Source organism: Caretta caretta, chromosome 3 (assembly GCF_965140235.1).
Source record: "Caretta caretta isolate rCarCar2 chromosome 3, rCarCar1.hap1, whole genome shotgun sequence".
Lineage (NCBI taxonomy): Eukaryota > Metazoa > Chordata > Testudines > Cheloniidae > Caretta > Caretta caretta.
The window spans coordinates 830,733-843,321 of NC_134208.1; the positions used below are offsets into that span (position 1 = coordinate 830,733).

General features: G+C 62.1%; 1 protein-coding gene across 3 annotated transcripts in view; it reads right to left on the minus strand.

The window, feature by feature from the left end:
- Nucleotides 1-243: 243 nt before the first annotated feature.
- Nucleotides 244-12,589, minus strand: part of SNX17 (sorting nexin 17) — a 30,825-nt gene continuing 18,479 nt past the window's right edge. For 2 of the 3 annotated variants that reach the window (XM_048846161.2, XM_048846162.2), the window contains exons 2-15: nt 9,017-9,091; nt 8,413-8,530; nt 6,779-6,843; nt 5,941-6,051; nt 5,508-5,598; nt 5,209-5,296; nt 3,126-3,195; nt 2,928-3,020; nt 2,482-2,685; nt 1,695-1,817; nt 1,475-1,552; nt 1,199-1,273; nt 1,087-1,128; nt 244-1,008 (exon numbers count right to left, since the gene is read on the minus strand). In XM_048846161.2, coding sequence (XP_048702118.2) covers nt 889-1,008; nt 1,087-1,128; nt 1,199-1,273; nt 1,475-1,552; nt 1,695-1,817; nt 2,482-2,685; nt 2,928-3,020; nt 3,126-3,195; nt 5,209-5,296; nt 5,508-5,598; nt 5,941-6,051; nt 6,779-6,843; nt 8,413-8,530; nt 9,017-9,091 — 1,353 coding nt within the window. In that variant the 3' untranslated portion in view covers nt 244-888. The remainder of the gene's footprint in view (nt 1,009-1,086; nt 1,129-1,198; nt 1,274-1,474; nt 1,553-1,694; nt 1,818-2,481; nt 2,686-2,927; nt 3,021-3,125; nt 3,196-5,208; nt 5,297-5,507; nt 5,599-5,940; nt 6,052-6,778; nt 6,844-8,412; nt 8,531-9,016; nt 9,092-12,589) is intronic. The other variant, XM_048846163.2, reaches the window with a different exon arrangement.

The window sequence follows — 12,589 nt, forward strand, 5'->3', positions numbered from 1 at the left end:
GCACTGGCCTGTGGACCCTGCTCCTGCTGGCTCTCAGGCCTGACTTGGGTTAAGAGCCCTCCAGGGCCTGGACCTCCAGGGGGGGTGCTCAGCCTCCCCTGGGACAGCCAAAGAGGGAGGTGCCAGGGGCCCAGCTGGACTTACGGCCTCTCTAGGCTGCTTCCCCCACACACACACACCCCCCAGCCCGGGCAAGGCCAGCATCAACGGAGCCACCCCCGCACTCCACAGCCATACACCGGGTACCAATCATGATCCGCTTTAATCGCTGCAGTGTGTAAATACTGGTTAATGTCCATTAATGCTCCAGTCCCCCGCGAACAGCCGAGCGCGGCAGGTTACGAGCCTGGCGATTGTGCTGGCGTCCAGGCACAGCACCAGCCGCAGCTAAACTTCGCCCGTTCGTCTTCGTGCAAAGACCTAGCTGCTAATTTGGCATTTATGAAGGCCGGGAGGTGTCTGTTGCCATGGGAACAGCCCCAGGCCTCTGCCTCCACCTCCCCCTGCCCCCCATGGCAGCCAGCCCTCAGACTGGCTCGAAGTGCAGGCTACGGGCCAGTCCTGGCCCCAGGCCGCTGAGCCCTCCTGCAGGGGTGGGGCAGCTGCCTCGTGGCACTGGACCGGCCCACATCCTGATGGGGGCTGTGTGCAACCCTTGCTCTCGCCACGTGCAGGTGAGCGTTAGTCCCCCCGTGAAATGGGCTCCGTGGGCTGAGTCTGGGCAGGGGCCGCCCTCAGGAAGGTGGCGGCAGCGGCTGGGAGGTGGCTCCCCCCAAGGCAATGGCAGGTGGAGGGGGCTGAAGCGGGGCAGGGCAGGCAGATGGGGACCCGGCCGAGGCACACGGGTCGTTCCCCAGAGCCGCAGTGGCCGTGCGTGGCCGGAGCGGGCTACAGGTCCTCGTCGCCGATCCCCTCGAAGGCGTAGTTGCCGTGGAAGTCGTCCGTGCCCAGGTCACTGGTGGAGCCGGAGTGGCTGACGCCCCGCAGGCTGACGGAGGTGAGCTTGCTCTGCAGGGAGGGAGGGCGGGTTAGACCAGGCGCCCACCCGCCCGCGCCACCCCCCACACGAGGTGGCGAGTTACTCACCGAGAGTTTGAGCATGGGCTCCCTGCTGGCATCGGGCGAGTCCTGCAGAGAGGGACAGGGGTCAGAGCGGGCATGCAGGGCGGGGAGGGTGGGGGCGGTGGGCTGCACTTACCAGCAGGGGCGGGGACTTCACAGCTTGCTGGCTGTCCGAGCGCCGCAGGGCCCCATTGGCTCGCCTGCGGAACATCTGGGGGAAAGCAGAGGAGAGCAGCTCAGCAAGGGCTGGGGGACAGCTGGGTGGCCACACAGGCCCCAGAGGCGGGGGGACAGCCCCTCGCCATCTGTGCTCCAGCCGGGGAACCTGGGGGGACAGGGGGACCCCCAGGGGGGCTGGGGCAGCAGCAATGCAAGAGGGACAAGTTCACCCCCTGCCTAGCTGCCCCCTCACCTTGCGGATGCTGCCGCCAGACTTCTTCACCATCAGCTCATCCACCATGGACTGCAGGCAGATGCTCAGCATGATGGCCTGGGGGAGACAGCGCCCGTCACAGCCAGCCCCGAGCAGGCCCCCCATCTCCCCCAGAGCACAGCCCTGGCTGCAGCCCCCCAGCCACAGAGCTCTGGGAGCAGCACGGACCAGCCCGGGGCAGGCTGGCAGCTGGCCCTACCTGGGGGCTGGTGATGGTCACCCACTGCAGCCGGTCCTTGCTCATCAGGTACTCGAAGGCCAGCTCCAGCTTCACTTCCGCTTTCCCCGGGCTGCTCCCCGGCGGCCCGCTGCTCGTGGGAACCTGAGGAAGAGGAGGGTGAGGCCGGGGCTGTCCCTGCCCACCCCTGCCAGTGGGGCACCAAACGGAGCCCCCTGGACCCAGCCAGGCCCTTGCCTCCCAGCCCGAGTCCCAGGGCCACTGGAGTGGGGGGCTGAGGGAGGCTGCCCAGCTCCTCAGGTAGCCTTTCTGCCATAGCAGGAAACCCCCACAGACCCCACCCCCACAGACCAGTCCCCTCCTCACACAGACCCCTCCCCCACAGTCACACCCCCCACCCCTCTCCCACAGACCCCCCCACAGTCACAGGTACCCCCCACCACTCCCCCAAAGACACCCTTCCCCAAAGACCCCACCCCTCCCCAAAAGACCCCTCCTCCCAGTCACAGGCACCCCCCACCCTTCCCCCAAAGATGTCACCCCACACAGACCCCCTCCCTCACAGATTCCCCCCATCACAGGCACCCCCATCCCTCCCCCAAAGACCCCCGCCCCCACAGACCCCCTCCTCACAGTCACCCCCATCCCTCCCTCACAGCATCCCACACAGGAGGGTGTGGCCCGAGCTGTGGGGGGCAGGCGGGCAAGGGGCCTGGCTGGTACTGTGGGCGAGCCAGACGGGCCGACGGATACCCCCCAGCTCTGTGGGAGGGCGCGACCCGAGCCGCGGCGGGCGAGGGGCACTCACCGAGGACGTGACCCGCCAGCACCGCATGCGCGTCACCTTGAAGCTGCCCTCTTTGATCTGCTCGCTGGGCAGCCGCACCTGGAAGTTCAGCTCGCTGTTGCCGGCGCTGACGATGACCTGGCAGCCCTTCTCGGGGAAGTCGGTGACGCAGGGCTCGAACTTGAGATAGCCGTAGTACTTCAGGGTCTGCGCCAGGCGGATGAACTGCAGGCAGAGCCGGGCACGGGTTCAGGACCCTCGCTGCCACCAGCCTGGGGCACCTCTGCCCAGCTGTTCCCGGCAAGTGGGTGCGGGAACCTCCAGACAGACTCCTCCCGCAGCAGGAAGCGAAGGAGTGGGCCCAGGGGCCACAGACCCTGCTCCGCCTCTCCCCTCAGACCCTACTTGAGACCCCTGGGGCCAGCGTGAACCCAGCTCCCTTCCCCCCGCACGCTCCGCTCACCCACCTCCTTCTTGGAGACCTTCTCCTGCAGGGACTTGAGCTGCCGGTGCTGCTCCTTGGTGACGAGGATCCAGCCACGTTCTATGTCTGACACCGTCTGCAAAGGAGCAGAGGCCATGAGGGGCAGCCTGTGTGGGCCCGGGCCCCGCAGCACAGACAAGGGGCCCAAGACAGGCTGGGCTGGGCCCACGCGGACACTCACCTGCGCATACAGCAAGTTCAGCCCCACCCGCTGCTCCATGACGTCGTCGTCATAGGAAGAATCCCAGTAACTAGAGAGACGGAGCACACGGTGTCAGCGGGTCCCCAGCACGCAGCAGGGCTGGGGCACGGCGAACCCAGCAGACCACAGACTGGGCTGGCATCGGGGGAGCAGGGCTCCACTCCTAGCCCTGTGGAGTGACCCCAGCCCAGTCACTGCTCTCCCCAAAAAGAACAGGAGTCCTTGTGGCACCTTAGAGACTAAGACATTTATTTGAGCGTAAGCTTTCGTGAGCTGCAGCCCACTTCATGGGATGCATCCGATGCTCAAATAAATGGGTTAGTCTCGAAGGTGCCACAAGTCCTCCTGTTCTTTTTGCAGATACAGACTAACACGGCTGCTACTCTGAATGCTCTCGCCAGGCCACCAACATTGTCACAGACCCACAAGGTCGGGGCTCTGGAACGGCTCCGGGAGGACCCCCCGGGGTCTCTCACTTCCCCCAGGGTGAGCCATGCGGCCTCACCGCCTCCTGAGACTGGGCCCGTTCCAGCAGAGTCCGTTCTGGGCAGCCGGCACCCAGCCCAGCTGCAGTGACCCCCGGGGTTCAAGCTCTGTCCCCCCGTCTGTCCGATCTCCTTTGTCAGACTCCCGGGGTGCCCCCAACTACTCCCCACAGCCCACACTTAGCCCCCTCCACCCCCAGGCCTTTGCTCCCAAGCTGGGGGATGGGGCTCAGCCCCCCTGCAGAGGGGCAGGGAATCCTCATCTCGCTGGTCGCCAGGTGTCCACTCCTGGCCATGGATCTGCCCTTCTCTTCTCAAGAGCTGCATGGAGATGGGACCTAAGGGCCCAGGCCGCCAGGCGCCATCCACACCTGTGTCTTCACCTGCCCCAGAGCCCCCAGACCTTCTCACCTGCTGGGGAACTGTGCCTCACACAGGGGAAACTGAGGCACACACAGGCTTCATACAAAATATTTTAAAATTCCCACTTCATCACAAGCATCAATGAGAACAAGAGCCGGGGGGTGTTGTGTGTGTGCAGTGGGGGGTCTAGCCACACACCTGGGAGAGGGTGCTGCTCAAGGGGGGAGGCACAGGCAGGGCATTGCCACACACTCCAGCCCCTTGGGCCCTGCCCTAATCTGTGGGGCCCAGGGCTTTTCAGATAGCTAGGCCAGGCTCTCGTTCTCCATGCTGCGCAGCAGAGTAGGGCCCGGGGGGCCTGATTGGGCCCAAGGTGTGACAAGGGACTTTTTGGTGAAGATTTTATGCTCTATACATGTGGCTCAGTTGACCCTGCTCACTAAGCACACTGAGGGCAGGTCTACACTGCAGATTTACAGCATGTCTGGTGAAGACAACTCAGCTCCACACCAACACAGCACTGTCTACATGGCGTCAGTCTGTCACTCGGGGTATTCACGACACGACCAAAAGCAATTCTCTCATGCAGACCAGGGCTGAGTGTAAAAGGGAACGAGGCATGGTGCACAGCGGAGTTTTTGCTAATACTTTTAGGACAGGCGTGCCTCAGTTTACCCGGGGTACCCTGCTATATGCGCACTGAGTGCAAAAAGGAACAAGGCATGGCCAAGCAGCAGGGATGCTGCCTGGGTGAGAGCGGCTCCTCTCACGAGAACTGGCTGGAACCAGCACAGGTGGAGATGCTGGCAGAGACAACGGGAGTGAAGTGACCAAACCTTATTGTGGGAGGCCATTAGCACACCTGGGAGCCAAAGCACGCCGAGCAGGTGCACCCAGTGCAGCTCCAGCCAGCCGGGAGCGCGGGAGGCTCAGAGACAAGGGCCCAGCGAGAGAAACGGCTCTCGGAAGAGCGTGGCGGTGGGGGCGTTGCCAGATCCCTGCCGATCGGCACTGGGTGAAGTCTCCGCGTGGCGTGACCCGCGCTGGGGAAAGCGTGGCCAGGCAGCACCCCGGAGAACAGGGCAGGAAGAGTCACGGATCCCCAGAACAGAGGGGCCCTTGCTCCTCACTCCCTCGGCCCAGCGAGGTCCTGCCCTGGGCTGGGGGGGGGGGGGGGGGGGGCCGCAGGCCGCCTGGCCGGCTGAGCCACTCACCTCTTGCGCAGGATGATCTTGTACTCGGGGTTGTGGAGGCTGGTGACAGACACGTACGGCAGCTCGAACTCCTGCAGCTTCCTCATGACTGACAAGGGACAGCAGCACTCAGAGCCCCGCAGCTCAGCCTGCCCGGCGCCATCCCGCCCCCTCCTGCCCCGGGGGCCTGCCCCACGCCCGGCGCCCTGCCCTCCTTTCCCAGGGGCCTGCCCCACGCCCGGCGCCCTGCCCTCCCCTCCCCCACCCCAAGGCCCACCACGGGGCTCCCGGGCTGCAGCCCCCGGGAGGGAGGCACTCACAGGAAAAGGCTCCGTCCTTGGCTTCTCTTGCCAGGAAGAGGCTGAAGTAGCCAACTAGGTCCTCAGGCAGATCCAGCTTGGAGGCGACGGCCTGGTGAGCAAGCAGAGAGTTACCGCTTCCCGCAGCCCCGAGCCCTGCCCAGGGCCACAGCCCCCACCACACCCTGCTTCTAGCCAGGCCGCTACAGGGCTGGGCACCAGGGCACGCACAGGGGCCCTGGGCACCCCAGATGGCAGAGACCCCAGAGACAGCCTGGGGGGGAGGTGTGGGGATGTTGGTGAGCGACCCCAGAGACAGCCCAGCCCGGGGGTGAGGACACGCCGGGAAGCGACCTAGAGCTTGCCCCCTGCCCCAGCACAGGCCCTGCTCTTGCTCCCTAGGCCCTTCCCGCGCCTGTGCCCCCCACCAGCGCCTCTGCCCCGCCGCACCTACCTCCAGGACGTCCTCCGTCTGGTCTGAGGTCAGGATGGTGACCGTGACCTTCTGGCCGTTGGAGAGCAGCACCTCCAGCTGCACCTCCTCAGTGGGGATCTGCTGCGTCTCCTGGGGCATGGGGACAAGGTGAGGGGGCTCTGCGCCCTGCCCCCGCAGCCCCTGCCCACACCCCCGCCTGTGACAAGGGGGAGTTTTCTGTCCTCTTTTTAGGATGTTTAGGTGTGCCTCAGTTTCCCCAGTACTTTGCATTGCTCCCCAGGATGGGGGTGGGGGAGGGGTGTGGTTAGAGACCCGAGGTGGGCGTCACCTCCCTGCTGGGTGGAATGAACAATCAGCCCGGAGCTGGCTGATCGAGGGGCCCAGAGACCCAGCACCAGCGACTCCCGGCTCAGCAGGAGGCAGGGCAGGCGACCCGGAGGGCTCTGACCGAGGCAGGCAGACAGAGACACAGCCCAACCATGGGCTCGTGACCGCACAGCTGGGGCTGGACTCACCGGGATGGACTTGAGCGCGGCTCGAACCCCCACTTCTCTGTGCTCCCCTACGGACTGTCTGTGCCACGCGCCGGGGCGGACACCCCAAATGCCTGGCCGGCGCGGTCTCTGTGCCGGGAGCCTCCGAGGGTTGAGGCAGGTGGGCTGGAGCCCAGGGGCTAGGAGGCAGGGAGACTGCATGGCTGACCCCAGAAGAAGAGTGAGAGTCCAGGGGATCTGTCTCACTGCGAGGTCCCCGTTACCGACGGTGGGAGCTGGGCGTAGCCCCTACCCCATGGAGCCGACACCCCCCACTCCCACAGCCAGCCGCCCCTTGCACCCCTTCCTCTGCCCCTGCTCACCTGCTGCGCCTTGCGCAGGAAGCTGTTGAAGGTCTCGCTGCCTCCCAGCACCGGGTCCTGCCGCACTAAGGGTGGAACAAACCCAGGAGTCAGGCGGCACGTCCAGAACCCGGCCCAGGGAGAGCCCCCCCTAGGACGCCCCCCCTGCCCAGAGAGAGCCGCAGCTCCCCCCGCCCCAGAGACGCCCCCCGGCGCCCTGTGAAACCCAACCCAGAGAGAGTCCTCCCTGCCCAGAGAGGGCCGCACCTCCCCCCGCCCCAGAGACGCCCCCCCAGCACCCTGTGAAACCCAGCCCAGAGGGAGCCAAACACTCCTCCCTGGAACACCACCCTGGCCCCCGAATTCTCACCCCTCATCCCCCCATGTTACACCACACACCCAGAGAGCACACCCCCGAACCCTCACCGAAACCCCCAACCCTCCATGGTACCCCACACACCCAGAGACAACCCCCTGAGCTCTCACAGAACCCCCTGACCCACCTTGGTACCCCACTCCCAGAGAGCGCCTCCAATCCCTAAGGACCGCCCGACCCCCATGGTACCCCACACACCCAGAGAGCACCCCCCATCTCCAATGGAACCCCCAGTGCTGAGAGCACAAACAGACGCGCACACGGACTGTGAAATTGGGAATTTTTAGTAATGATTTTATGAAGCCTGTGTGTGCCTCAGTTTCCCCGGTGTGCAGCACTGTTTCCCAACAGGTGGGAAGGTCTGGGGGCTCTAGGGGCAGGCGAAGACACAGGTGTGGACGGCGCCTGGCGGCCTGGACCCTTAGGTCCCACCTCCATGCAGCTCTTGAGAAGAGAAGGGCAGATCCATGGCCAGGACATGGACACCTGGCGACCAACCACCATGGATGGTCCCACCCCTCCGCAGGGGGCTGAGCCGCATCCCCCAGCTTGGGAACAAAAGCCCAAAGGGGTGGGGGGGGGAAGCTAAGTATGGACTTTGGGGAGCACTTAGGGGCACTGCAGAGTCTGACAAAGGAGATCAGACAGATGGGGGGACAGAGCTTGAACCGTGGGGGTTGCTGCAGCTGGACTGGGCGCCGGCTGCCCAGAACAGACTCTGCTGGAACCTTCACTTCTCTGGGCGACCCCAGGGCTGCCTGTGCCGTGTGCCAGGCCACGGATACACCCGCCTGTCTGCCCGCGCTGGCTGGGTGTCCCTGCAGACGCTGGCGGGGGTGCTGCTCCCCCAGATGGAGCACGTCTACCCCAGGGTCTGTCCCAGACTCGCTGCCCAGAACTCCCGGGGTGGGGCAGGGATCTGCAGCCCCAGGGGCCCAGTCTCAGGAGGCGGCAAGGCCGCGTGGCTCACCCTGGGGGAAGAGTGAGACCTCGGGGGGTCTGGGTCACTGAAGGGCTCCTCCCAGAGACTGTTCCCAGGCTGGGGCATATGGACCCACATGTCTGTGTGTGGATGACACACACAGACATGCCCACCTCTGCCAGCCTGAGGTCTAGGAGGGGCTGCTACTGGGGCATGAAGCCGTGGAGAGCCCAGGCCGGGCTGCCCAGAGTCAGCCGCTGTGAGTGGTCAGCTAATGGCCCAGGCCTGGTTCCACGCTTGGAGAGATGCCCCAAGCCAAGCAGGGCTCAAGCTAGCGCTGTCTGCCTGCCCACTTACCGGCCTGCATGTATTTCTCCAGCTGCTCTCGTCTCTGCTCCACCTCCGCCGGGGTGAGGGTGAAGATCTTCTTTGGAGGAAAGGCGGGCACCACATTGGCCCCATACTCTTTCCTTAGCTGGAAGGAGAGCACAGAACACTGAGACGCCCCAGGGGCACGCCTGGACAGACCCATAGGCCCCACCATCGCCCCCTGGCCTGAGTCTTCCCCACCCTGTCCTGGGGCATGGGGAGCATCCTCTGAACCGGAGCTGGGGACGGGGTGGCATCTAACTCCACGGCCCCAAACATGAGGGAGAGCCCATCCCGCTCACCTCCCGGGGCCCTGAGGGACGTCTCACCAAGGCGCCCCGAGGGAACCCTGTGCCCACCCTGGAGATGGAGGGACGGAGGGCCCCGCGCTGCGAAGCCCAGGCAGCGAGTGCCTCACACAGCAGTAGTGCTCACAGCTCGGGCAGCCCAGAGCGGCCCTGCGGACTGCCACAGCCCTTTCCACCCGGCAGGAACGACTGGTGCTGAGGAGGGGAGCGGCTCGCAGGGAGCTCTGGGCTGCTCTTGGCTGGCGGGGAGCAGGGGACAGAGCTGCCCTCCGGGCGCGACTCACCTGTTCATGCAGGCTCAGCAGCTGCCGGTAGCGCACTCGGCAGTGCAGCACGCCGTTCACGTGGACGTTGTAGGCCTGCAGGGGGACAGTAACCCCAGAATCACCCGTCTGGGGCGCCGCCAGGAGCAGAGCTGGGGAGCCCTGAACGGGGCAGGGGAACCCGCCAAGGCCGGGGAGGGGAGGAGAGACCCCAGCGCCCGCTGAGCAGGGGAGGTGTTTGGAGGAGAGGCAGACCTGGCCCGTGACCTGGCCCGGGCGCTGCGGGAGGGCCCTGCTCTGCACCCGCTCCCAGCCCACAGGCACAGCTCGGGCCTCCCAGGCAGGGCCGCAGGGAGTCTTGTTTGAAGTTGGGACGCCCCCCACAGGCCCAGGCCCTCTGCCAGCCCCACAGAGCCCACGTGGGTTTTGCTGTGGTACAGCAGCTGGCCACCAGCTCCTGCTCAGCCCTAGTCGTCGTTACAGAGTTCGGGGCTGCGGGAGACCCTCAGCAGGCAGCAGCACCCTCCAGGAGATGGGGCTCGGCTGGGGGACAGCACAGTGAGGGCTGCAGCCCGGGCCAGGTGTCTCTGGGGGAGGGGAGCAGGTGTGGAGGCAAAGCCCAGGGAGGGGTGAGTGTGGACCCTGGGGGTGGGGGCAGACCCAGCAGAGGGGGACTAGGAGCTGGACTCCTCAGGGCAATCCTGACAGGTTGGGAGTCACCTGGGGGACTTCAGAACACCTAAGGCCAGAAGGGACCAACCCATCACCCCACGTGACCCCTGCACCGCGCTGGGCAGAGACCCCCCACCCCCGGCGAGCCATGCACCCACCCACGCCGCGTGTGGAGCCGCAGCGGAGCTGTCGGCAGACACAGCCCAGCTGGCCATGAAGCCTCCGAGGGCGGGAGATCCGCCCTGTCTCCACGGCGAAGGCCCCCCCCGGAACACTGGCACCTTTGGACCATGGCCTGGGAGAGCGAGGATCTGCCTGCTCCGAGACTCTCCCCCACAGAGGTACTTGGAGACAGCATCACATGCACCCACCTTCCCTTGGCCCCTGGCACTGGAAACTCCACCCCCAGGAAGCCGCAGCTTTGCCTGACACCATCCGGTCCCCAGCATGGGGCTCCCGGCTCCCTCCCTCTCGCTGGCCAGGGACTCTCTCTCTCTCTCTGTTCACTAGCCAGAGAAGTCAGATGCCTGAGGAGGGAGAATGGTCAGGCCACTGCCACACAGGCCTTTCCAGGGTGTGTCAGGAGCTTGCCAACTCCCTGACTGCCCCTGGGAGAGGGGGGCAGGGCCGCCTGAAGACAGGCTTGTGAGAGAACAGAAAAGGACTCATCCCTTAGCAGCAGCTGCTGACTCAAGAGGTGATTACGACCTTTGCTTGTTTGCTCTCCCATTCCAGGTTTAGAATGCTAGGGCCCACGCTGTGCAGAGCTGTCCCCTACAATCCCCAGAACACTGCTGGCTTGGACGGCACTGAGCCTTCGCTGCCGGTGGACAGCTAGGTAGCCAAACCACAAAGCAGCAGGACCACGCACAAGGACAGTGCTATTTAAATAAATATATAACTGGGAAAAAGGCGAACAAAATAGCAATCAACATAGATTAGAAATTATGACATGTACAAAACTAATAAGGGAAGCTAAAGACATCATGGAAAAATCCATGGCTGGCAGAGCAAGCACCAGTGTTCCCTCTAGTTTTTCCCCACACATGCGGAATGAATTTTGTTATGTGCACCAATATAGAGGTGATGTGTGGGGCTGAGGGGTTCGGAGTGTGGAAGGGGGCTCAGGGCTGGGGCAGAGGCATGGGGGGGTGAGGGCTCTGGCTGGGGGTGCAGTCTCTAGAGTCAGGCTGGGGATGAAGGGTTTGGGGTGCAGGCTGCCCTGGGGCTACAACAGGGAGAGAGAGAGAGGACTACCCCCAAGCTCTCTCTCCCCACAGCAGCACCTGGTCTGGGTGGGAGAGGCATCTCCCCCCACCGCAGCCCTGAGTACCTGTGCGGCGCTTAATAGGCTCCTGCGCGGCCAAACAGCTTCAAGGGAACTTAGGTAAGGACAATAGGAAGGAGGGTTTTTTGGTTTTAATTCTGTCAGGAATAAAAATCCTACCAATGGTACAGGCCCATTATTAGACGGGGAAAATTTGAATAATGCTGCAGGAAAGCCAGGAATGTTCAAGTTCTGCATTTGGAAAGAAGCAGGATGAGGTACTCCAGTCATATCACGAGGATGAAGAAGTTACAGAGACCAAAATTTAATTAAATTCAATATCCTTGTGAGGGAAAAATTCCCAAGAAGCCCACCACAGTAGCATTTCATTTCAAAAAGGGGAGGAAGTCAGCGGGGCGATGGGATGTGCGAAGTGCCTAAAGTGGCATGCAAGGGAGACAAGTCCATTGTGGAGAAGCTAAATGAATTCTTTGCATTGGTCTTCACTGCGGAAAACGTGGTGATGATTCCCATACTTTAGCCATTCTTTTCAGGTGACAAATCAGAGGAACTGTCCCAGATTGAAGGCTCAATAGAGAAGGGTTTGGAACAAATTAAAAAGTATTAAGTCACTAGGACCAGACAGCGTTCACCCAAAGGTTCTGAAGGAACTCAAATATGAAACTGCAGAAAAAATAACCATGGTATCGCTTAAATCGACCTATGTACCAGATGACTGGAGGATAGTTAATGTGATGCTGTTTTTAAAAAAGGCTCCAGAGGCGATCCTGGCAATTACAGGCCAGTAAGCCTAACTTCAATACCAGGCAAACTGGCTGAAACTATAGTAAAAAACAGAATTATCAGACACAGATGAACGTAATATGCTGGAGAAGATTCAATACGGCTTTTGTAAAGGGAAATCCTGCCTCACCAATTTATTAGAATTCTTTGAGGGTGTCAACAAGCATGTGGACAAGGGGGATCCAGTGGATATAGTGTACTTGGACTTTCAGAAAGCCTTTGACAAGATCCCTCACCAAAGGCTCTTGAGCAAAGTAAGCTGTCATGGGATAAGAGGGAAGGTCCTCTCATGGATCAGTAATTGGTTAACAAACAGGAAACAGAGGCTAGGAATATATGGTCAGTTTTCACAACGCAGAGAGGTAAACAGCAGGGTCTCCCAGGGCTCTGTACTGTGACATGTGCTGTTCAACATATTCATAAATGATCCTGAAAAAGGGGTGAACAATGAGGTGGAAAAATTTGCAGAAGACACAAAATTACTCCAGATAGTTAAGTCCAGAGCTGACTGCGAAGAGTTACAAAGGGACCTCACGAAACTGGATGACTGGGCAATAAAATGGCAGATGAAATTCAGTGTTGGTAAATGCAAAGTAATGCACATTGGAAAACAATCCCAACTATCCATATAAAATGATGGGGTCTGAATTAGCTGTTACCACACAAGAAAGAGATCTGGAGTCACTGTGGATAGTTCTCTGAAAACATCCACTCAATGTGCAGCGGCAGTCAAAAAAGCCAACAGGATGTTAGGAAACGGATATATAAGACGACGGTAAACAACACAATACCACTATATAAATCCATGGTACGCCCCCACCTTGAATACTGCTTGAAGATCTGGTCGCCCT